Here is a 25447-nt window from a genome sequence, read left to right on the forward strand (position 1 = left end):
GAATTTCAGGCTGACATGGCTACCACTCATTTTGTATCCAGGGACTTCTTCAACAAATCCTTAACCCAAATCCTTTGTTTCCTCTTGCCCCAGAGTCTTCCATCTAATTTCATGGTTACAGGTAACAAAAGCCACTGATTGTTAGAAAAGAAAAATTAACTTCAAATAAGGATTTTAGTGCCTGGAAGTGGAATTATTCAGCGATCTGCACAGTCCTACCAGAGCATCACAGAATTACCACATTTCATTAAATAGGATTCCAGCTGATGTCCAATAATAATAAGCATGACTATCTCTTTTTGAACATCAAGCATGTCGGGCAATGGCCTTGGGATAAAAAGGACTCCCAGAAGCAAGAGGAGAATTATGAATAAGAATGAAAGCATTGCAAGCTTCTAAATATCCCCCCAGAAAGATGCATATCAAATGGTTCCAGCCAAAGCCACAGCCAGGAATATTAACAAGTTAAAATATTACTTAAGAAGAAAAGGTGCAAGAAATAGAAATACTGGAACGAGGAAAGACTGAGTCCAGATCTCCTGCCTCATAACGTCATATTTTAACTTTCAGTAAAATTACTAGCTGAAACCTAAAAGCAATGAGGTGGTTTTACCTTTCTGTCATAACACATATATCTCCAACAGGGAAATACAAAAGGTTAAAAAGGAGACTGACTCACTGCTGAAATAGGAAATACAGCAAAAAAAGTTAAGTGAGTCAAGCCTACAAGACTGAAAGAGTGGCATCTTTCCTTGTGCCACACAAAAAGCTCAGCTATTACAAAAGTGCATTAAAATAACGAAAACACAGGAAAACATCTAATCTAGAAGCAGTGCCCATTACATAACATTCTGGTACAGACACAGAATGGAAGGTTAAACAATATTACATTGTAATGATCAATTTTATAAATGTCTCACTGAATTTCACAGAAGCAGCATGGTTCCATGCACCACTGAGCCCCAGCAGTTTTACATGGCAAAAGCAGCAAGCAGAACATGTGCAAAGAAGACATCTTCATGATCAGAAGCTGACACATATACATGCATAACAACAGATAACAAAAGGCAAAGGTCCACATGCAGAGCAGATAAAGTCAAGAATCTCAACCCTAATTCACAGATTAGAGAAATGTGGGAAAAATAAGGCTGGGGGGATTACACTGCTCTCCTAATTACAATTCACAGTTACACATCCTTCACCTACACAAAAATAAATGTCTAGTCTTAATGCAAATGACATTCATTTCATCAAGATGCTAAGTTAGTACCAAACACATCACTTCTGATTTTGTGTGAAATACCATCCATGCATCCTGGCACATCACAGCTGAGTACAGCTACATGCAGGGGTGGGAGGAAAACCCATGCAGTTTGCAGACCCTTCTCACCCTGAAAGACAGTACAAATGGATACTTTTCTCCAATTTGCATTGAACATTGTAGTACTGTCCAGCATATGGAAAATTAACAATCTATTTAAAACGTCTCAACTGGATGCTATAATGATTTCTTTCCAGTCACAAGTGACTACGAGACTGGCAGCCAGTAAAACTTTTACAAAAGGTCTGCTAGACAGCTTTATTTTCATGCACAAACCACCACATTAAGTTCACTCCCAAGTGCTTGCTCTAGAACTAACATTACAAATCCCACACTTTAATTTGCTTAAGAGCACAAGCTACTTCATCTATACCCACATCCTGACAAATTTGGTGGACTTCTAGGATGGGGTTACAGCAGTGGTGGATAAGGGAAGGGCAAAAAATATCATCCACCTTGTGTAAAGCATTTGATGTGGTCCTGCATCACACCTTTGCCCAAACATGGGGAGACATGGATTTGATGGATGGATCACTCAGTGGACAAAAATTGGCTGGATGGTCACACTCAAAGACTTGCAGTCAACAGCTCAACGTCCAAGTGGAGAGAAATGAAGAGTGACAATCCTCAGGGGTCATTATGGTGACAGCTTGGACAGCTACATGGACAGTGGGATCAAGTGCACCCTCAGCAAGTCTGCTGCCAACACCAGGCTGTGTGGTGCAGCTGACACTCTGGAAGAAGGGGAGATCATCCAGAGGGATCCTGATAGCCTTTACAGGTGGGCATGTGAGAACCTCATGAAGTTCAACAAGGCCAAGTGCAAGGTGCTGCAGCAGGGTCACAGCAATCTCAAGCACAAAGACAGGGTGAAGAATGAATTGAAAGCAGCCCTGGGGAGAAGGGCTTGAGAATGCTGGTGGACAAAAAGCTGGACATGAATCAACAGTGTGTGCCAGCAGCCCAGAAAGCCAACCACATCTTGGGCTGCATCAAAGAGCTGTGACCAGCAGGTCAAGGGAGGTGATTCTTCCCCTCTGCTCTGCTCTCATGAGACCCTACGTGGAGTGCTGCAGCCAGCTCTGGGGGTCCCAGCACAAGACAGATGTGGATCTGGAATGGATCCAGAGAATCAGCTGAGTGCACAGAGGTGCACCTCTCCTACAAACACAGACTGAAAGAACTGGGGCTGTTCAGCCTGAAGAAAAGAAGGCTATGGAGAGCTCTTAGAGCAGCCTTCCAGTATGTAGGGGGGGGCTTACAAGAAGGCTGGAGGAGGACTTTTTAAAAGGGAATTGGATGGAGGGAATGGCCCTTAAGATGAAGGAGTGCACAGTTAGATTAGATATTAGGAGGAAATTCTTTACTGTGGGGGTGTTCAGGCACTGGATCAGGCTGCCCAGAGAGGTTTTGCATTTCCCATCCCAGAAGGTGTTCAAGACCAGGCTGGATGAGGATGCAAACAGACAGTTTCCTGCCCTTGGCAGGGGGATTGAAATGAGATGATCTTTAAGGTCCTTTCCAGCCCTAACTAGTCCATGATCTTTGAATCTGCAATTGAGCCCCCGTGCCAGTGCTTACTTGCATTGCTATGATTTGATTGCCTATTTTTAACTAAGGTGCACTACAGAACCTCTGCCTTAACTGTACTAAAAACTACAACTCAAAGCAGTGTGAGTCAGACTTGTTTTGCTAGGAAGAGTTGTGCCAGAATGCTCTCCCAGCAATGTCTTTGATCTTTCTCTCAACTGCAAACCCCTTCTGCCCATTCTCTCCCTTTTCTCTCCATGAGGCTTCAGAACCTAAGCCAAGCACTGGGGAATCTGTGAGTCCAAAGCACATTTGAGAGGGAAGGTCACTCTGCATCTCAACTCCTGGGGAACACTTTTTCTAGAATCTTCCTCATTCCAATTTTCCTATCAACAGCCTGTTTTTGCAGTACAGCATCTGAGAGCTGATGTTAACAGATGATGATTAGATGATGACCAAGATTTGGCCTGTCTTGCAATGTTACTGCAGAATGCAATGCCCTCCCCTACACTTTTAAAAATGCAAGTGTACAGCACCAGAAGTCACACTGCAAGTACATAACAGAGCATGCAAAAGCAGTAACCACAGCTGCCAGAAAAAAATGTCATTTGCATAACCAGTCATGAGGAAAGTATTTGTCAAAAAGATACATTATTTTCCTGATGCCAATCTCAAAATGCTAAACTGTAAGCTGCTTATCAGTATCAGCAGCACTGATTTGATTGAATATATTGGAAAGGATACAGAAATGTGCATCATTCACTGAACAGGTATCCCATAACTGTATAAAAGACTTCTGAAGCAGAAGTTTGTTGCTGAAGGTATTTTTGTCATTTTGAAGACAGACACTGCTTGATGACCATGTGGAAAATGCAATAAAGTTCTCTAGTTTTATGAAACACATTTAAACCAAACTTTTAAGTAGCTTCAACAATACAGATGAAGTTTCCATATGATTCCCTCCTCCATGATGAGAGCAGTTGATGAAACAGTTCCAAAAGGCATTGGAGTTCTTTAGTGTGGGAGTGGAGAATGTGGTATGGCTACATTGTGTTACTCCCTTGCAGAGAAGGAGTCAAACACAGCCTTAGCTTCACTTAGAAAGTGATGCCCAAAGGAACTGGCAAAGATGCTTCTGCATCAGTCAATGAAAAAGACCATCTGTCCTTTCTCAAGAAAGAAAAAGACAGCAAAGGAAAAGGCACTTTTACCTAAAAGTAAGCCAGATGATTTTCAATCTGCAAAGTCATCTTTCCTTAAATGTCATGTACACACACTGTCAGTTCAGGTTTATTAAAGTTTTTTGTGAAACTGGAAAGAGGTTCAAAATGTCTGATAGGAATTACAGTTATCTGTCATTGCTATTAACTAGCATTGTAAAACATTGTCTGCCACAAATAGGAGAAAGTAATAAAAAAAGTTTCACATTCATATAGATAACCCCCCCTCCCAAAAAAACCAAAAAAAAAATGTTCCCACCCAAACTAATATACCCATAGCAAAATAAAATGCAAATTCTTTGCAGATGCACATGTTTAAGTTGTCAATATCTGAAAACCTATCAATGAAACCATGAACAGAAAGTTGCTTTTGCACTACACAAGCAAAATTCAATACTGGGGATCCAAACAACTCCTCACAGAAATAAAAGCAATTACAATTTTACACCACCTGTAAATACCACCTGTAAGTCACAGAAAGGTAACAAAAGCAATGTCTTGATGCTGACATACAAAGTACCTCTTTATAACAATGAAGTTCTTGAGTTAAATGAGATTAAGTACAATTATAATCAGAATCAAAAGTGACTATAGCTGTCCAATGCCTGACTGCCAAGCATTTATAACAAATGGGACAGCACATACTTGTAACTCATTTTTATATTGCCCTTGGGTAACAACTCTGAAGCTGTAGATTACTTGGGAGCAAAACACCGATTGTCTGTAGCCAAGCTTTCTCCTAGGAAATGTGATTGATTTAACTAAACTCCAGGAACACATTAAGTTTTTGGGGAAGTGTGTGGGGGAAACCAAGAGACCTGCATATCCCTGACAACAATCTCATTGACTGATGACATAATTAGTGTCCCAGTCCAAGCTACAAATATATAAAGGATTTATTTAACAATGGAGTCAATCCTACTGCACCTACCACACCACATTTGATTCACAATTGTCAAAAAGCATCATGACAAAAGATTTAAGTGTGACAAGCAATGTCATATCCTATAGCCCAGAGTGGGCTTTTCCTTAATGGAAAACAAGGGACTGAGTAGACCAAATGTCTGTTCCTTTTATTTCTACAAAGTGTTAAACTTGAGTACTAGACATTAAGTGGTTTTCCACAGAAGTGAATACCCCAATCCCTAATTAGAATGAAGAACCTAAGCACAGGACTCTTAAGTCCAAGCTGTTCTATGAATATCCACTTCATCTTTTTAACAAATTAGCTTTAATGAACCTCATTTCCCAGCCCCAAAGAACTGGGAAAAAAAGGTATCCAAAGGCTCAAAAATATGTGTGAGGGAAAAAACCCCAGCCCTGCTTCACACTAGTGATGAATATTTTAAAAATCCTTCAACTATATGTCAAATATCTTTTTCTAGACTCAAAATTATTTATTGTAAGATTCAAAGACAAACTCAATAAGGCAGTGAGAATAGGTATTATGAGATGCTGAATCTCAGTTTACACAGACATAAAGTAACATCCATTTTTCTTTCCACCAGCTCTGAGAAGTTACATTATTCTCCTATCAAGGATAACTTAATTGAGAGCCTTAGTTGACATTCTCAGGTCAACACTTCCAGCAGAAAGAAAGAAAAAATATGCAGAGTACAGAAAGTCAATCAAATGGTAATCTTGTTTTACAAGTACACACATGAACACAAAGTTTTGAGCAAATATGACAAAAAGATTCAAAAGATTGAAAAAAAAGGATTTGGTTTAGGTGCATTATTCTCTTGAGGACAGATCAAAAGGACTTGCAGAAGCTGCTTTTTCAGAAAAAGAATCTGTGTATTACAGGCCTTGTTTTGTACATCTTTTCAAAGGCTTCTTGTTTAGAATGCAGTTTGCTGGATAATTGAGCCATGTACAATGCCTTCTGACCTCTCTCGTATCTGTTTGGCCTTTTCCACTGATGAAAGAAACCAAACTTTATTTTATTTATTTCCACTCTTGGAGATGTGCCTTCTTCAACTGATCCATTTTCTGAAATCAATTGTCACATAAGCGTAGGTGGTATAAACTTAGAATCCTACACAACTTTACTCTTCCCTCACTTAAGAAATCAGAACCTAATTTGAAAGTGCAGGATCCTAGAAATATCTTCAATTTTGAAGCTACCAGTACATTAAATACTGATAAAGAGCAAAACTGATACAGGTAAATAAAAGCATCAAGCTCCCACAGGCTACAACTTCAACATTCCTTCTGATTTTTATCTCCACATTGATAGACAGAGTGGCCAACAAATATTCAGCATACCTGCTCCAACCTCTTTTTCTTCTTCTTCAATGTTGTTTTTGATGCTGTCATACTCTTCATCAATTGCCTGGTTGCCACGCATTTGAGACAGAATCCTCCGTGCCCTCTGGGTCTGGCCTTTCTGAATGAGCCAGCGGGGACTTTCAGGAAGAAACAGGAAGCCAAGAAACTGTATAACTGCTGGTACAGCTGACAGGCCCAGCATGTACCTGCAAATAAATCAGAAAATAGATAAATATCCACTATTTGCCTACAAAAACACACTATGAGAAAATTCAGTTACAGCTAGTCAAACTGTGTTTACAGATCAAATCTCCCACTCCTCATATTCTTTCTCGCTGTAAGTTAAGGGGGGAAGAATCATATTCTGCAGGTATTTTAGAAAACATGATCATTCCTTTCCTGAGATTTCCAAGAAATCTCAGGGACATGGTGACTATTCTGCCACCACTGACTCTAGCCACTGCTTCTGAGGACACTAAGTTAGACTAAACAAAAAACCTGAAATATTGCACTAGTTTGGAAACTGATAAATCCTTCAGTGACAATAATCAACAGAAAGAGAAAGCAAACGCATGGAGAAAACCAAGTACTGTTGATGACAGAGATGAGATTGAAATCCTGCTAATTGTTTCACCAACATATTAAAAACAAACAAACAAAAAAACAGCCAGAGAACAATGTATAATTTGGTCAGTAGTACATACACACAGACACATTTGCCAGTTTTAATTTTGAAAATTTCTGACTATAAGCAGAAACACTGAAAAAAGTTCATTTCAGCAGCACAGCAATTTACACAAGATCTTTCAGAGAGTCTGCTTTTAAACCTTCACTCAGATGCAGTGTGAGGTTTTAAATCAAAACTGCATTTTAGATGTCCAAGGGTTACTATTTACAGCATCAAGACTATTTCTCTACTCAACAGAGAATTACCACTGGTAAAAGCATAGTTATGCTTCCAAGGATCAGCACTGACACCTGTGGCAACACCCAAGCAGGGTTATTTGCTCCATCCAAAGTGGGGGAAAAGCTGTGGAAGACAAGCACACCACCAATTTGCATGGGTGGCTCTGGTCTATACATATCACATTTTTATATTTCTTCAGTAAAACAATAAAAGGATAAAAAGAATTGCAGAACAATGTATCATTATGTTCTTCTTTTAAAAGCTGACCTTTTCCCATTTACGCTTCACCCAGATTCTTTTCGCTTTCATTAAAGACTTTAAACAGTGCTGGTGTCACCTGTACATTATTGCAGTTATCACGAGTGCACATCAGTGGATATAATAATTAAAACACCTCCAGAAATCAGTCCCTCTGAATATTGAGGTAACCTGTACTCATAACCAAATTCACACCTTGACATCAGTCAGGAGATTACGGAGATTGGCTAATCTCTCCTCTAGCTCCTCTCTCCATTCCCCAGGATGCATGCTTTCACAGTGACTCTGCAGCCTCTTACCTGGACCTTTTTATAAAGCATGCCTGAGATTGCTAGTTGAGTAGGAAGAAGAGAATAACTATTGTTGAAAACCTTATGTTAGGGGCAATGAACCAAATGCATTTTGAGTAAAAATGGAAAAATACTTTCTTAGAGGCATTTGTGATTTATTGAAGAAAAACATGGGCAGTACAACAGGCAGAAAATTGGAGAATGGTAAAAAGAATGCCCAAAAGGCAACACAAAGAGGATGGCCATCCCAGGACAATGTGCATGCAGGCCAGTCTTCCCACCCCCAGCTCAGCCCTCAAGTTCTTCTTAAAACCAGTCAAAATTTCCAAAGGTCAAACAAGCAAAACTTGCTCTAGAAAGAGCTCAGTTAGCAGCTCTCTTTTTTTTTTTTTTTTGTAACACTTTAAAAATTATATAGCTCACTATTAGTTAAAAAAGAAAAGCATAAGAAAGAAAATAAATTCAAACCATAAAGTCAGTGAAAGGCTTATTAGCTGAGTAGTCTTCAGTCAATGTATTTAACAGTGTCACTAATCCGCTCATGTTCTCATTCCTCATTCATTAATGCTCTCATTCATTAATGGCCTCATTTATTCCTACACTTTTCCTTCTCCACAAACATTTTGGTAGCAGTGTACAAAATACATAGACCATTGAAGCTCACCAAACTAAATTCAGTATCTTTACTGGAGTGATATTTAGAAAGCCTTTTCTATTTCAAATGAAGAGTAAAACAAACTCTCAGAGATTAACACCAATTGCTGTATCCTGTCAAAGTGCATGCTAAAGTATGTTTTCATGCATCTAAGCATGCAGATTTAGTCCTTCAGGCTCATTTTGCTTAAATTTCTGCTCCTCCAAAGCCCTTCAGTCACTTAAATGCAGCAGAGCCTCCAGAACTAAGCAGTTGGGTACCTGCAATCATCTTAGGAGGCAAAATCAATCAAGGCTCCTGAAAGCTTGATTCATACCAGTTGGATTCTATTGGATTGTTTATCACAGACAAGACAAGAAAGAAATGTACAGACAGGGCTCCCTCACTGAAGTTAGCTTCCAATCTGCAAAATTCTGATCAAAGTTGAATAAAAGGAGCAGGCCAAAAGGAAAACATTTAGTTGAGAGGGAGCATCCATTGCAAGTTCTAGAGTTGGTGTAATTTTCAGAGCAAGCCATATTGATATAATCAATTTAGAGTAAAAGCAGGCAATTTTAGACATTTCATGCAGTGAGCCAGCTTTCAGAAATCTAATATAGTTCTTTCCTATACAGATTACAAGACTTTGTGTTTGAAGCCAGATGTCTAGCAGACCTGAAAAAATCCAGCATGAAATTTAATAAGTCTGCTGTAACATTTCTCCTTCTCTGACATACTGCTGCAATACTATTAAGATGGCATTAGCAGGGTTTATAAAGATAACCTAAGGGTCACGTTAAATATTTGTTTTGTTTATTTTAATTTAATATCCAGCATTTCCAAGAATAAGTAGAGCCAAGAAAAATTAAAGTTCCTTATTGTTTGTTGCAGCACTCCAGTGCTTATCCATTCAGTCAGGAAGAGATACAATAATTGCTGAGATGTTCCTTCTTGTATGTAATGACTCAGGGGAAGCCATTTGTGATTTCTCTTCATGTGTTGGCTGGCCACTCCTTTCAGGTGACAGACCATCTGTACTCTTCCCTGCTCAGCCTCAGGTTGCAATAAACTAGCAGAGGACATCATACCATCCTCAATTAACAGCTCCAGCATTGCAGCTGGAATACTTGGATACCTCATCACTAAGGTGGTAGCCTATTTCTTCACTCCACTCAATCCAGCAGAGCAGTATTTGGCACATACAGAAAACAGCATTACTGCAAAAGTCACCCAGCACGTGCCAGCAGGCTGCAGAAACTATTGCTCTTCACTACTCCACACACCGTGCTGCACTAGGACTACAAATACAAGAGAAAGCCACAAACCAGGAATAACAATGGATCACTAAGACAAGAGGCACAACTGGAGCATGTGACATAGAAGAGGCTGAGAGAACTGGGTTTGTGCAGTCCAGAAAATAGATTTTTATTATTTAATAACATAAGCTTTTAACTATAAATTTATGCTACAATATCCTTCAATTCTGATAGATTACCACTGCTCAGATTAAGAATATTCAAACTTCAAGTCTATCTTGCACATACAGCATATTACTTATTGAAAATTTGCCTTTTGAAAAATCAGCATGCAATTATTGTAAATGCAAAAGGCAAGCTACCTTCATAAACATCCGAACAATCATTCATGCTTGTAATGTATATTTATTACTCTCCCACTTTAAAGTTTAACAAAGTCAAAAACCTGTGCATGTTGTGAATATTAAGCTTAAGCGAAAGCAGTAGGGATCTATTTTGGCAAGATATTGAAGTTCCATTTTAGTACACAGTTTTACCACTTTCTATGCAAATTCTGTTTTACCAACAAGAATTATAATCAGCAAATCAGAACTAGAGCAGCTTGCTTTTAGCAAGGAAGGCTCACACACCTCCAACCATCCTTGGCGAGGTAGCTGAAGATTCCATCGACAACGCTGGCGAAGAACTGCCCTCCAGTGATGAAGAGAGTGTTAATGGTGACTAATCTGCCTCGTAAGTGTGGTGGAGCCACTTCTGCGATGTACACTGGTACAGTCATAGATGCTACACCTACAAGAATAAATTCAGTTACAGTTATAAAATTGAAAGAGATATGACATTGCTTTTTCATCATAAAATACTATTTTGGGTTTGGCCGAGACAGAGTTTGTTTTCTTCATAGTAGCTAGTATAGGGCTATGTTTTATATTTGTACTGGAAACAGTGTTAACTATTCAGGGATGTTTTCTTTATTCCTTACACAGAGTCAAGGCCTGTTCTGCCTCTCACCCCACCCCAGCAGCAAGGCTGAGGGCACACAAGTAGTTGTGAGGGGACACAGCCAGGACAGCTGACCCCAACCAATCCCAGGGATATTCCAGACTACGAGGCATTGTGCGCAACATACAGAGCCAGGGAAAAGGAGGGAAGGGGGGGACATTCAGAGTTGTGGAGTTCATCTTCCCCAACAGCTGTAACACATGATGGAGCCCTACTCTCCTGCAAATGGCTCAACACCTTCTTGCCCATGGGAAGTGGTGAATGAATTCCTTGCTTTGCTCGTGTGTGTGGCTTTTGCTATACCTACTAAACTGTCTTTATTCCAACCCATGAGTTTTCTCACTTTTACTCTTCCAATTCTCTCCCTCACCCTTCCAGCAGAGAGCGAGCGAGCAGCTACACAGCGCTGAGTTGCTGACCAAGCCTGGCATGACAAGCAGGGACCCAGACTGAGCTGGCTGTGGTGCCCAGTAACTCCACAGAAAACACCTCCTCTCCTGCCATGAATGACCACCCCAACAGATGGAGCCCAAAGTCATGGACTTAAGGAACTCAATGGACACTTTACAGATATTGTACAGGGGTGGTCCATAGACCATGGGAACGATAGCTGTGTATTATTTCAAAGAATGGGCAGGGGGTTCATGGGTAATAAGAGTGCACTGTATCTGTGGGGGGATAGAACATAGGAAAATAAAGATAGTGCAGAAGGTAATCTCACCCCTGAGGAGTTGCAGCTGTACTAATTACCAGAGATTAGAACAGGCTGCCCTTAACAGGCCACAGCTGTGTCCAATGAAGATGAGTGCTACAGAAGAGTGGGTTAGGTCAGTGAGGAGAGAGTAGGAGTTTGTTGGCTGTGCTGAGAAGAAGGTATCAGTGCTGTGAGGAGCTGTCCATGAGCAATCACCAAGAAGGTATGCGAGCTTTTGCAATAAGATGACAACAGCATCTAGATGGCATAAGGGGTGGAGAATGTGCTTTCTTCAGCTGGGGTAGAGTTACTATTCTTCATAGCAGCCAGGGCTATATTTTGGATTTAAACTTAGGACTTTGTGCTTACAAAATTAACTCTATTCAAGGTGAAATCAGCACACACTTAAATCAGCTGGACAAATTTGATTTCTGACTTCCAAAGGATGAAAACAATGAAAATGTAAGTAATGAACTCTAGAAGCATTCAAAAAGCAAATGCTTGCTAGCAGCTGTATTGGAATTTCAAGGTTTGATGTAATGAGACAAAGAATAAATTTCTTCAATTCACTTTGCATGTACACTGAAATTAAATAAAAGGATAGATATAACTGTAGTTGCCAAAGAAAGAGATGCTATAATCCAAGAAAGCACACATAAGTCAAAGTGACTAACTGAAGACATCAGGCGTTCACAAAACTCTGTTTAAAAAGAACTTTAGCATGGTTTCTACAGCCAGAAACAAAAACAAGGCCAAGCATTATTGTTATTATTATGTAATTTCATTACTGCTATAAAGCAAATTGTTTCTTGACTTAGTTTAAAAAATATTTCATGTGCTATTTCAAGTACAGGTTGGCCGGACCCTGAGCAACCTGATCTAGAGAGTGGGCTCCCTGCCCATGCAGAGAGATTGAAACTGGATGATCATTAAGGTTCCTTCCAACCCAAGCCATTCTATGATTCAATGCAAAAAAACTCTATCACCATAAGGAAACAAGGACTAACACTAAACCACAGCTGCTTTTTATTCTGTCTTAACACCGGCAGTATTTCCTACTAACTAGGCAATGAGTCATTTGTGCAAAAGACAGAAATGTCCACAAGAAACACACACAAACTGTAAAAAGAGAGTTCAACAGTGTATGAAGAGCACACCTGGGTGCAGCACATGCTTTGGTGGTCGAAATCCCTATTTCCTTACAAGAACCAACACTGACAAGCAGCAGTGATTTCTTTTGTAGTTAAAACTAGAAGTACATTGGCAGCAGCTACCCAAAACCATATTTTGACTGAAGTCAGCTGAGATACAACTTGAGCACAGCCAAGCACCATCAGACACAACACATCTTCCAGCCTGGGGCAGCTCCACCAGCTCCATACAGACAGCTCCACACCAGCACAGGTCAGTGCCACAGCCCCAGCAGGAAATGGGGTCACCTAAAAGCAAGCACATGGCGCTTGAAGCACAGCTATGGTTCCTGGCTTATGTCACAGCAGAAGGGACTCATCATGGGTTGGCAGAGGCTTTGGCTAGCCTGGCTGACTCCCCAAACTAAGAGCACAAAATCATCTTTAGCAACAAGGTTAAAGCTCGAGCGAGGAATACAGATCATTCAATAATGAAATGGCATGAGAAGATCCTTTGTTGTGATAGGTAAACACTCACAGCAGCCTCTCAGCATGATAACCCAGTTCCCAGCAGGGCCTCCCAGGACATGCCAATGCTTCCTTCTCTTATCAACTGAGCAATCGGCACAGAATAAAAAGCCCAAATAAAAATGTCAGGGGGGAAAAAAAAAAAAAAAAAGAGCATTAAAAATTTATTCAACTAATTTTCAAAGCCAACCAGAATGCATCATGGAAAGAAGCATTCAAAAAGTCCTTTGTGTATTTGAGAGAGAAGTGAATTTTCAGCCCAGCCCACCATTAGGGGTGTTTCTCTTCCATATTTCATGTCAGTATTTGAAATAATGATGATTAAAGTGATGGAGACTGCACACATATAACAGCAAATCCTTTTTGGGAAAGCACAGATGTGTGTCCACTTGCTCCAAACAAAAGCCATGGAGGACCCATGTGAGGCAGCAGCTGCCACTGGAGCAGAGGGGCAGGGCCCCACAGCTGTGGCAGCCCTGGCCTGGTGAGGCTGGGCCTTCCTGCTCCCCCAGCCACCCCCTTGCCTTAGGCATCTCACCCCAATGCCCAGGCTTGTTCCCCCACTGTGGTGTGGCCATCTTCCCATAGAATCCTTGGGATTGTACGTTTGTTGTCATTTTATTGCAAAGCTCCCATACCTTCTTGGCGATTTCTCATGTGCAGCTCCTCAGAGCACTGACTCTGTCTTCACAACTCAGCCAACAAACTCCAACTCTCTTCACAGCACAATCAACAGGCTCCAGCCCTCTCCTCACCCAGCTACCCCACTCTTTTGTAGCACTCATCCTTATTGGACACAGCTGTAGCCTATTAAGGGCAGGCCTGTTCCTAATCTTTGGTGATTAGTACAGCTGCAACTCCTCAGGGGTGAGACTGCCTTCTGCACTATTTTTATTTTCTTACATTCTATCCCCCCACATAAGTTAACATGTATCTTTGACACACATAATCATGTAGTGAAGCTAATTTGAGAAGTAAAGATGGCAACATCTATATGAGGTTTTTACTAGAAAGCAGTTAGAAAGATGTGCACAACCAAAACCAATACATGCTTTGTAAAAAAGCTACCTTTTATCCCCTTTCAACTCTTGATGAAGACAATTCTACCAAGACCTGCAGAGGAATCTTGTTCAAAGCATGCCAACCAAAAATGTTTCTGAGGCATCCACAAAGCAGAGCCAAACCAGCAGCTCCAGACCAGCATCTCTCACTGATGTTCAGAGCACACCACCAACCCTGGTAGCCACAGCTACAACACTTGCCCCTCTTACAGGTCAAAATAAAACCTGTTGCATAACACGGGTGGTATGAAAGTTAACATGTATTTGTAAAAAGTCTTGAACAAGAGGCATCATGACAACAGATTTATTGTTTCTGCTGCATTCTTCTCACAAGTTGATGACTACAGGAATAAACAGAGAAATGGACGCTTGCACACCCCTGTGACACAAGTCCTGTCACAAGCTAGCCAGTGATATGAGCTATTCAGCTGGCACTAATACAATAGCTGAAATTATTTCTTATCAAACCTGCAATAAATAGCACAAGATCTAAGGATATTAGCTCAAAATCACACAGAATTGCTTAGATTGCTAGAACCATTTGAAGATCACCTAGTCTAACTGCTGTTCAAGCAGGGGCAGCTAGAGCAGGCTGCCCAGAACCCTGCTCAGTAGGCCTTGACCATCTCAACATGTGGATCTCCAACCAAAATGCCTCTGTAATTCTGCAGCTTCCATGCCAGCTTTCTTGCCCTGAGAAATGTGTTCACAACATTGCTGTCTAAAACAGCCTTTGTGGATTTCTATTTAGATCTTACTTCCTCTACCGTGTGTCCCAAGACCTACAAGTTCAAAACATTCAACCAAAAATCTCAATTCAAAAGACACATTTGTTACATATTTTCAATTATCATTTCAATATCAAAACATATGCTTTGCTACTCTGAGTCTGAAAGAGTACAGCAGGAGGTTTCAGGGAACAGGAGGAGGCAATTAGGAAAGCCTTCCCAGTTTATCTGTCATGCAGCAAGCACTCATACACAAAAGCAAAGTTCTTCTTGAAAAAACACCAGGAGTGAAAAAATGGCTATTCTAAAACTGATGAAAATAAGAGAAAAAAATCATATGACTTTAAAGAAATAATATTTTAGATTCTCTAGTGTTATTTGCATTACTCATTTGCTTTTAGTTGCCTTAGAATGCATCTATGTTCTCCAGATTTTCCTCCTCTGATTTCAATTTAAGACACACTAGAACACAGGAGGATAAGTTCTTCTGAAAAGGCATAGTCAGAAGCAGTGCATTAAGTATTAGTCAAGCATAAAAATCTCTAAAATACATAACCAGTATTTGTTATGTCATTATTTTAATAGCCAGATATTAAAGAAATTTGAAAACAAAGAACAGCTTTCCTAGCAAAACAAATATAGCTGCAATGGAATCTTTCCTTAATCCTTCATATGAGAATGCTTTCATTGACACCTAGATGACATTTTCTAATATGCCCTCACTGTTAAATTGCTCACACCAAATAAAAGATTCTTGCTGCAGGCAAGTATATTACTACCTAACTAGTAGAGCTGATAAGTGACAAGACATGAGAAATAGAAAATGAAAATAATTAGCTGGAAATCTGTCAGAGAAGCCTGAAGCTCTACATTGTGCACCACAGCTACGAAATATGAAAAAAGAGAGCAGAGAAGTCCAGTCTTTATCCACTTGAGTAACCAAGGCATGAACTTTCTGACCTCATTAAAGGATAAAGCTTAGAAAAAACATAACAGAAGGTTCCTTAAATTTCGACCAGAAAATGCATCTAATTATTCTACGGGAAACATCAGATGACACAATGGGCTGAAATAATCATGTTAAATGTTTTTCCACTCCTAAAATCACTTAGGAGACTAATTACTATAATCCTACTATAATCTGCAGACTTACCAGCAGAAAGCAGAGACAAGTCTGTACACAGCTCAATTTTAAGACAATCAATAGACCAGAGGTGTGAAAAGACATCTTAGAGTTACCTTATCATCCAGAAAGGTATTTCTAGTATGAATATGTAAGCATCATAAAGAACTCATTTAGAAATTCAGAAACTAAGTCAACAAATCTACTGACAAGAGAAATAAAAAGGTCAATTAAGGAGAGTTCCTGTGATAATTAGAATTATATTTTAAGAAATGAGATTACAGTAGAAAACACAAGGACTAAAAATGGAATCTAAGTTATTGTTTGTAAAATGTATTTGAGCATTAATGCTAAGGAAATGGAATCCTTTTAAAGACTTCCTTGTGCCAGATCAGACAGATATAAATGTACCCTGTCCAGATCAGGACTTCCACCACAGCTCCTGTCATGTCTCCTGCTGACAGGAGGGAAGGTGCGTCATAAGAACAGATGAGCAACAAAAGCTGGAGAGAGGATATTGAATGAGATGCACTTTTACTGCTAGCACAATAAAAGAGCTCTAAGGTAGCAGAAATGTGTCAGTCTTTTCACTGTCATCAGCCAATAACCAGTGTCAGGAGCAGCAAAAACACAGGGAAAGCTTCCTGACAAACTTTTGTTGTTACTGCAACTCAATTAGTCTTTCATGCTTAGTAATAAAGAGGACTGATGGTTAACTAGAAGTGCTAAGGAGGCACATCCAGGAGCTGATGTCTCTTTGTAGCATGGTTCTGTCCCTCCTGTCCAGCTTGTGCTGACCCTTTGCAAGAAAACCAAGCCAACCAGGGAATACAACCAGCTAGAAGGATATTCACCTACTTCTTAAGGGGTCTGTACCACTTATCTCCTTTAAACAGTTCACAATGACATCAGATGACTGTACTGGCCCCCAGGCAGGACTAGTTATGACAATGGAGTAACCTGAACCACCACGGGACTCCAGACTGTCCAGGTGGAAACTAGAGTTAAAATAAAGTGCAAAGAAATAAAAAATAAATAAATAAAACAAGTGCAAAGAAATCTCTGATCCTATTTCAAAATACAGCAACTCAGCAATTAATCTCTATTAAAAACAAAGAACACAGACAGCTTATTACAAAAATTTGTGTTGTTAGGAGCTCCAAGTGGCATAAAGTAAAATGTTTCCTTTCAGAACATCCTTCACTAACACAGAAAGCTGCACTGAGGTACTTAACCAAGGTAAAATATTTCACATACCTTGCAAGAGCAAATTTTCATTCAAATGTTCAACTTTAATGCTGCCAACTTTAAAATTCACTTAATTAAGAAGCATCCCATAATGGTTTGTGTTAATGGTAAGGATTTCAAGTGATTCCACAGCAAGGGGATTTATGGGGGCAACCTGATGAAGAAGCAAATTTATGGCAAAGAGAATTAGGAATTAAATATTAGCAGAGGTTGCTACGCTACAAGAAAATTTGAATACAAATTCAAAGTGAGCTTTTAGTGAGGGTGCAATGGGAGTATAAATAACAGCAAACTCCTAAGGTGACAAGGGGAAACTTGCCAGCCTACAACTGAATTAATGTTTTCTCACTGCAACTTTGCAGGAAACCTAGTAAATGTCCTACATCTTGGATACTGGACATGCAATCTGAATTTAGTGCCTTGGAAATACGACTGACCCCAGAAGTATGTCACATTATACAGACAAAAAGACTTTCATAAAGTATTTTCTTTCAGTTGTATTCCCACAAAATTATACTTTAAGGTTTTTGCTTTACTCTGACAAAACCAGCGTTCTTGCCAATTCATAATTTTAGAACATTGCTCACATCTGAGTAGCAGAACTCAGGAGGACAGGGGCAATATGCTGGTTAACTTCCTGAAAGAATTGAAAAGTTCTACAATAACTGTATAATCTTTACCATCAAAGAAGAATCTATTTAAATAGTTTGTGGGGAAAATAAATCTATTGCTGATGTAAGGGATACATTTTAAGTTCAAAAGATACTTCAGTTTTCACCAACACGCATACAGGAGCTGTCAACAATCAGCCACCTCCTATTCTACAGGCAGCTCCACAACATATTACAATTATATTGCTCAACCTAATCAGAAATTAAGCCTTTTTATAGTCTCAGAGTCCTTTTGTGCTGTTACAGTTAAGACTTCAGCTTTCAGTAATGACAGTCAACCTAAGGGGATAACAGAGTGCCCTATTAAACATGCTAATAGGAAATACTTGAGAAAGCAGTGCATTTGAATGCTGTTCTAGTACACTAACCATCTCCCTAGCAGATAAGCTAAAATATTCATTGCACAGCTTGTACTTGAGTGTGAATATCAGTGAAAGCTCAAGTCCTCTCCAATATCTTGGCTTCCCACCCACTGCACATATCCAGTAAAGACATTATCAGCAGTTTATAACTGGTTACTGAAAGTTATTTCAAGGATGACTGGAAGCACACTTCTCCATTTAGTATCTCCCCTATGTCAGATTAGTAGAAGTCAATTTTTCAGCTGTGGCACAACTGTACTTGGCTACAGGAGAGCACTGAAATGCACAAGGGCAGTGGGAGAAACAGCAGCACCAAAATCACGTGAGAACATAGATCACAGTAATAGACAGACTGAGGTGCATCTCTTCTAGAACAGGGGATCAACATCAGCAACCTTCATTCAAGTCTGGTATTTTAACAGTAATTTACTGAATTGTAGAGCTGGCTCATCATAACTAAAAAACCTCCACTGTTGAATACCTAACAAAGTAATTCCAGACCTTTACATCCCTAACTAGCCACCAGCCCAAATCCGTGTGAGCAACATTGTAATTATAACCAAAACCCTGGGATAATATATGGCATTCAAAACCCTATGTTCCTATGTGGCATCCAGCTGTGAAGGAGTCAAGGACCAGAGCAATCTGAAGAAATGCAAATGAAGCTCCTCACTAGTTGATATTGTCTCAGATTTACAGAACAATCATATCTTAATGAGCCTGAATAAATAATTCTTTCTGATGACCCCAAGAAGGCTTTTTTACTTTTATGTGCTATGAGCATGGGTGAAAACCACAAAATCCTTCTTCACTTCAGAAAACCTCAAATTGTGTCCAGTAGAAACAACCACAACTGTCATAGAGTAAATGCAATGCCCCAAGATGACAGCATTAACTTTCCACAAGAATAATTTCAAGTTTCAAACTCTCCCTTGTTCAAAAGATACAGAAGTAAATCCAGCTCATAACAAAATTAACATGCCAACACAGAATACAATTCCTCCATAATTGAAGTGTTAAGGCCTTTTTCTGGTATCTCCAGGACAGCATCTCAGAAGAACAGCCTAGGGTGATCATATATAGTAAAGAGACATGAATATTCAACAAAGCATAATCAAGGAGCAACTATTTATCACAGTTCTGATTTTTCTACATTGAAATTCTTTAAGGCAAGGAATATTTTTAATATTTTAATAATTTTCTGGTTATGCAATGGAAACAAGTGAGCCTTGACACTTGAGGGAAGACAGACAAAAACCACCTATAGGCTACAGTGTGAAAGTTTATTAAAATACAGCTTAGTTTACTCAGTTTATTAAAAGAAAACAGTTTAGGAGTTACAGAAAGAATGTAGTAATCTTTAATAACAAACAGGTAGTAATTTAAAAATACTGAGGATATTCTATGATTCTAAGTGTTAAAACCACTTAATCTGTGGGGTCCTATTCAACTCAACATTAGCACTATCTGTGGAACAGCTCATTTTGGGAAGAAACCATTCCTAAACAAATAACTTTGTCTATTCAAAATTATGTTGAGATTATTCAAGGTTATAATAGTTAAATAAAAAAAAGTTAAGAGGAAATTTATCCTGAGTGACAAAATCAGAGAGTTGGATTTAATTAACCAAATTAACTTTAATTATTTAAGAGGCAAAATAATCAAGATAATTATCCAGAAAATGTGAAGCAAAGTTCTTTGCAACTGTCCAAGCCTATGACCACATGACCACACCTACCACTACAGATGTCAGTTTACACTTCTCAGCAACCTGGAATTAGTTACCTGTGTTCAGTCATTCTTTATGGCTACCATCTGTTCCTATTAATCCAGGCTGGGAAAATCCCAGCCAGAACCCACCCAGCTGCCTGAGTTCCTGAGTATCCCACTGAGAATGCCATACTGGGGAATCTGTGCCTGTAGCTCACATCTGTGAGATTTCATTTCAGAAAGATAAAAGAAATCATGAAGAAATGCATTTTTGAATCATTATAGCAATACTAGAATAACAATCAACCCTAGAAGCGAGTAAAAGCTACCAAAACAACTAGGAAAAAGTTCTAATTTGTTCTGTTTCTGAATTAATTTTGATCAAGACTATTTGCAAAAATCTGTAACTGCATTGTAAGATGCAGACCTTTCATTGTGAAAGAATAAAGCAGCCTAGATGTTTATACCACTCAACACTTATTTTTATCACATGGCAAAAACTTCTCACTTGAGAAAATAAGAGCATTCTTTTTATTTTCACTTGAAAATTATGAATACAACGTAGTAGTTTTCTTTATGACAGCTTGTATAAACACCTAAGTCAAGCACTACTTGATCTACTTCAAGAGTGGTTTCAGTTTAAATAAATACTAATTGAGATAAGCAGTGCTTTTCTGTAGACCTTCCCTAGCCCCAGCAGACTGCACTGTAGGTGCTGCTCACACCTAGGAAGAACCAGCAGTTGAAGGTGCTCAGGTCCTGAGGCAGCCCCAGGCACAGACAAGGAATTGTTTCCCCACCCAGTGGCTGCTCCCCATCCAGCAAGGCCGGGGATCTGGATGAGTATCCCCATCCCAGCCACCCCACTGGCCCCTGGAGGCTTTGCATCTGGTGGCTGGCACAGAATTGTGCTAAGGCACAGATCACCATAAGCACTAACTGAGAGGCTGGGGGTGCCAATCTGTCTCCTTCTGCTGACTCAGCCACACAAACTGCAATTTCCAGCAGGGAAATGTGGTTTAATAGTGACCCAGAAAGATTCATCAGGGCTCATCTGCATTGCCCATACATGCCAGAGAGTCAGAATTATAAACACAATCTTTACATGGTTGGAAAAAACCAATCTCACATCAAAAACCTCAGAAAAATGGTTGAATGCTTCAAGGATCAGCACGTATTTTCCATGTAGAGAAATTTTATTTTCAGAGGACAAGGATAATGGTTTGAAAGCTCTACAGAAAACAAATGTTTCCTTGTAACTTTACACTTTTGCTTATAAACCATTTTTTCCCTAATTCTACTACAGTGATGTTTTACCCAACTTACAAGAATTCTAAGGGAAGTGACATCTATATACACATGAACAAGCTTTGGAAGCTGAACTCAGCCAAAAGCATGCCTTTAGGTTATACCTGAAAGCTAAAGTTATACTCTTCAATGAAGACCTAAATTGTTTTTAACAGTGCCTCTTTCTACAAGTGAAACTGGTTAACTTCTCTGTAACTTGCTTTAGGTTTCACTGGGTTTCAAGTTTAGCAACTGTCTCTAAACATGAAGCTTCAGATGAAGATTAGCAGAAGAACCCATTTTCTTACTCATAACTCGCAATTAATTAAAATAAAAATTAGAAAGACTAATCTCATTGCAAATTTAGTGTTTTAGAGAAACAAAAGAACATTTTAGAGAAAAAATAACATTGAATGATTTCATTCCCTATTCAGGAAAGCCATTCAAAAAATAATGTTTATCTAATGTATATTCCTAGTAATTTTGTGCTTGCCATGGGTAAATACATTGCAAACATTCAACACACAGAACTATATTTTTATAGGAATTGCTACATTTATCCACTTGTGCAGAAAACAGCATGACTGGTAGGAAGACAGGTACCAGTTATATGGTTTTGTACCTATTACTCTAAAAAATAAACAAAAGTCTTGTAAGCCTTTTACAGCCTAAGGCTTGATTTTATAATCTACGTTTCAATGATGTCTTTATAATGCAAGTAGCACTCACGACAGTAATGTAAGTATAACTACAGTTATAATGAAAATATAGGAATCACAGCAATTGCTCAGTTTCCTTCTACACTAGCAGATTCATATACAATCAATCTTGTGTCTACAAAAACAAGTGATCCATGTAAAGATAATAAAACTCCTTTCTTTATGACCATATGGGAAAATTTTTGCAGTATTGGAGGGTGGGGGGTGGTAGAAATCAGTGCAGTACTTCTTCCTCAAGGTACCCTCTGTAGCACCCACATTTTGCATGCCAGGGAGAGCAAGGCCTTTCCCAGTGCCCATGGGTTAAGTCAACCAGTGCTGCACACTTCTTTGCTTTAAGAGAAGCAGCTCAGAAGCTCATGCCACAAGATATTTAAAATATAGATATTTAAGTGTGATATTTAAGGTATCACATATAGATACTATATGGGATATTTAAGTGCAATATTTAGGGTCCTTCTCCTCATGATCTGGAGTTTCCCTGCTACCAATTCCATAACAGCTGCTCAGTGCCAGTGCATGCAACTGTAATAGAAGAGCATCCTACGGAGGAATCCCAAGTAAAGATCTCTCAAGAAAAGTGGTAGTCTCAGAGAGGGTTTTAACTATAAGCACAAGGATCTTGTATTAGAGTGCTCTTAGCAGAGGGATAAGCCAATTTCTTCATGTCACACAGGTTTGCACATGGAAATGACTTGTGACTGCTCTCCTAGACTATCACAACTGCAGCACTCATGGTGTAATATTCAAGTTGTCAAGGGATACAAGGTTACTTTAAACACTTCTGATGTGTATTTACTTCCACCAGTGGCTTATAGTGACAAAAAACAAGAAGCTACAAGTGAAGAATGAGGCTGCTGCACTTGAGGGGGACAAAAGCAAGACAGTAAGTGTCAAGTGCTAAAAGGAAAAAAGGAACAGATCAACTACTCCATTACCAACATCTAAGGGACAAAAAGCTGAGGAAGCCTCAGCCAACCAGGAGTGGATGGATGCTGCAGGTGGAAAGAAATTACTGCTAAATTTTGTCAGGGAAATAGACTGCCAAAGAGCTTTCTGGGAAATGTTGCTGTCATGACTTTCAATTTTTGACAACTTGCAGTTCTCTAGGTGCATTGTGATTGACAGTCATTTTCCAAACAGCAGATGTAATTCTGGTAACAGCTGCTTTACTTCAGTGTTTACTTTGCACTTTGTTAGGTCCTCACTCAGCGCCAAGCACAACTCCTGAGTCCCCCTGCAGAGCAGCTCTTTCCTGCCCCATTTTTACTCTCCAGGCACATTAGCAGGGGAGGATTCAGGCAGAGCTCCAGGTCAGCCTACAGAGAAAGCTGGGCAAATGCTACATTGCTCTTGTTAAATCATTAAGTGATACAAGACTTTGATAACTTTAGATAACCTCAAGATTAAGAGGAAATAAAGATGGGTATCTGAAGTGCCATTCTGCAACTCAGGGCACTGCACTGATTCTCCTGTCAGTCTGCTGCGTTGCCCCTATACAGTGAAAGAATAGTGAAAATGAGAAATTTTAAGAAAAATTAGGTGCTGCAATTTTAAAAAGTATATCAGCCAGTCCCATTCCAATTAACACAGAGCAAGTATCTCTAAGATAGAATCTGCTTTTCCTGGGATGTGCACTAGACAAGTTGCAATAAATCAGTGTAAGCTGTCAGATAACAAGCTGGGCAATGAAATACTCCACTGCTTCAGTTTCTGTCTGCCAGCCTCCAAGCGACCCAGCTTTTTTGTACTTGAGCCACAGCTACTGGAGGGTAGTAAATTTTAACTCCTTCATACCTGCTCCCACTTTGAGGTGGATTCCATCCTTAAAACTGAAAAGTTTTTAGTTAAAAATGAAGCCACATTCTTCTTCAAAGTGACAAGACAATCTCATTTAAGGTTCAAGCTTTAAGGGAAAAGATTAATGCACAAGCTTCCACTGAGAAAAATAACTAAATCCAGGATCTCTCTAAAAAATAAACTTTGCAAGCCCTGTGATTACAGCATTACTCCACTTTCACTGAGAAAAATTTATGAAGAAATTTCCATATTTGAGGATAACTGAAAAGTCTTAGACCAGAGCAGGGAAGGATGTCTGAATCCTCACAGGACTCATTCCAAAGAAACTCTATTGAGTAATTACTATCTCCCATCTTGATTTTCCCTATATCACATTTCACCTAATTTTTTAATTAAAGTATTTAATTAAATCTTCATATAGCAAGAATTAATTGAAACATCAATTATGGTAAAACCTGGCTACAGATAATTGAATTTCCACTCAAAAGTAAAAATCACTTTTTACATTTTAAAATATTTTTGGCCTACTTCCTCTTTCTTATTTCCCAAAACAAAAGGTAGGGACTGCTGACAATACTACAAGAGAGCAACATCAGAAAGCAGAATTAATTAATACTGGGGAAGAATCATTAAACTGAGCACTAATAAAGTAACTGTGAGTAGGAATGGAACCAGTTGTGATAGCTTCTAATGAAGCACTAGGAACCTACAATGAAGCACAAAACAGCCTCATAGGTGACCAGATCTCCAAATTTGTCACTATGCTCTCCTACCTGCCAACTTAGTATTATTTATACTTGCATACAGTAAGAAAATAATAAAACCACGGTATTTTCCCCATAAAATTTTACTATCCATTGCAAAGCACACATGTTGATGACAGGCTGTTGTCAAGAGGTTGGAAATAAACTGCTCTAGCAGAATGCTACTCTTCCTGTCACCAAAGATAACCTCCTTAATAACAGAATCCTCCTCCCTAAGACCTTGTAACCTACTGCAATAATATAACAGCTAGAAAAGCTCCTTATGGACTATGCTTCCAATGCAGTGTGTGCTTTCAGCACTTTAAATCTCTACTGCTTGTCATCTTGAGATCTACCTTTCATGCATCCCTAAAGCAATAATAGGTTGAGAAGTATTTGCTTTACTCTGTCTCCTTTTCACAGGTGTTCTGAGTGTTCTTTGGTTTGTATTTCTATTTGTCAGCAGTATCAGCCACTAAAAGCAGAAAGAATGGTCCCATATCCCAAAGCCATTCTTCATATTTTCTCCTGTCCTCCACAGCACAGCTGTGGAATCTGTTTCAAACACATTAATCCTGAAAATCTGTACACTTGGTTTACAGTATGCTCTTGCATAACCATCTTCAATCTCCTTTTTCCTCACCACAAAAATACAATCAACTCCTAATTAAAATATTCAGCAATAGAATTTTATTTCATTACTCAATTCTTTCTGTGCATACCCACACATGTGGAACTCTCCAGATGTCTGCTTTCCTTCCCACTTCCCACTGTGGCTGTCTAGAAGGCCAGGATCAGACATTGTTTCTCACCAACATGGGCTAGGAAAGACAAGTATGGCAAATGAATTACTGAGGTTCAAACAGTGCTGCTTTAGCACTCACACTTCCACCTTCTATGCACCAGTGCAAGGACTGATTTCCCTACATCCCAGCCCAAATGAAACCCCCTGGAGAA

General features: G+C 39.3%; 1 protein-coding gene across 1 annotated transcript in view; it reads right to left on the minus strand.

The window, feature by feature from the left end:
• SLC2A13 (solute carrier family 2 member 13) overlaps window positions 1–25447 on the minus strand; it is a 146994-nt gene that overhangs the window by 108700 nt on the left and 12847 nt on the right. Inside the window, exons 2-3 of the mRNA XM_066550801.1 lie at window positions 10317–10476; window positions 6340–6548 (exon numbers count right to left, since the gene is read on the minus strand). Coding sequence (XP_066406898.1) covers window positions 6340–6548; window positions 10317–10476 — 369 coding nt within the window. The remainder of the gene's footprint in view (window positions 1–6339; window positions 6549–10316; window positions 10477–25447) is intronic.

The sequence above is a fragment of the Molothrus aeneus genome, chromosome 5, assembly GCF_037042795.1.
Source record: "Molothrus aeneus isolate 106 chromosome 5, BPBGC_Maene_1.0, whole genome shotgun sequence".
NCBI classification, from domain to species: Eukaryota; Metazoa; Chordata; class Aves; order Passeriformes; family Icteridae; genus Molothrus; species Molothrus aeneus.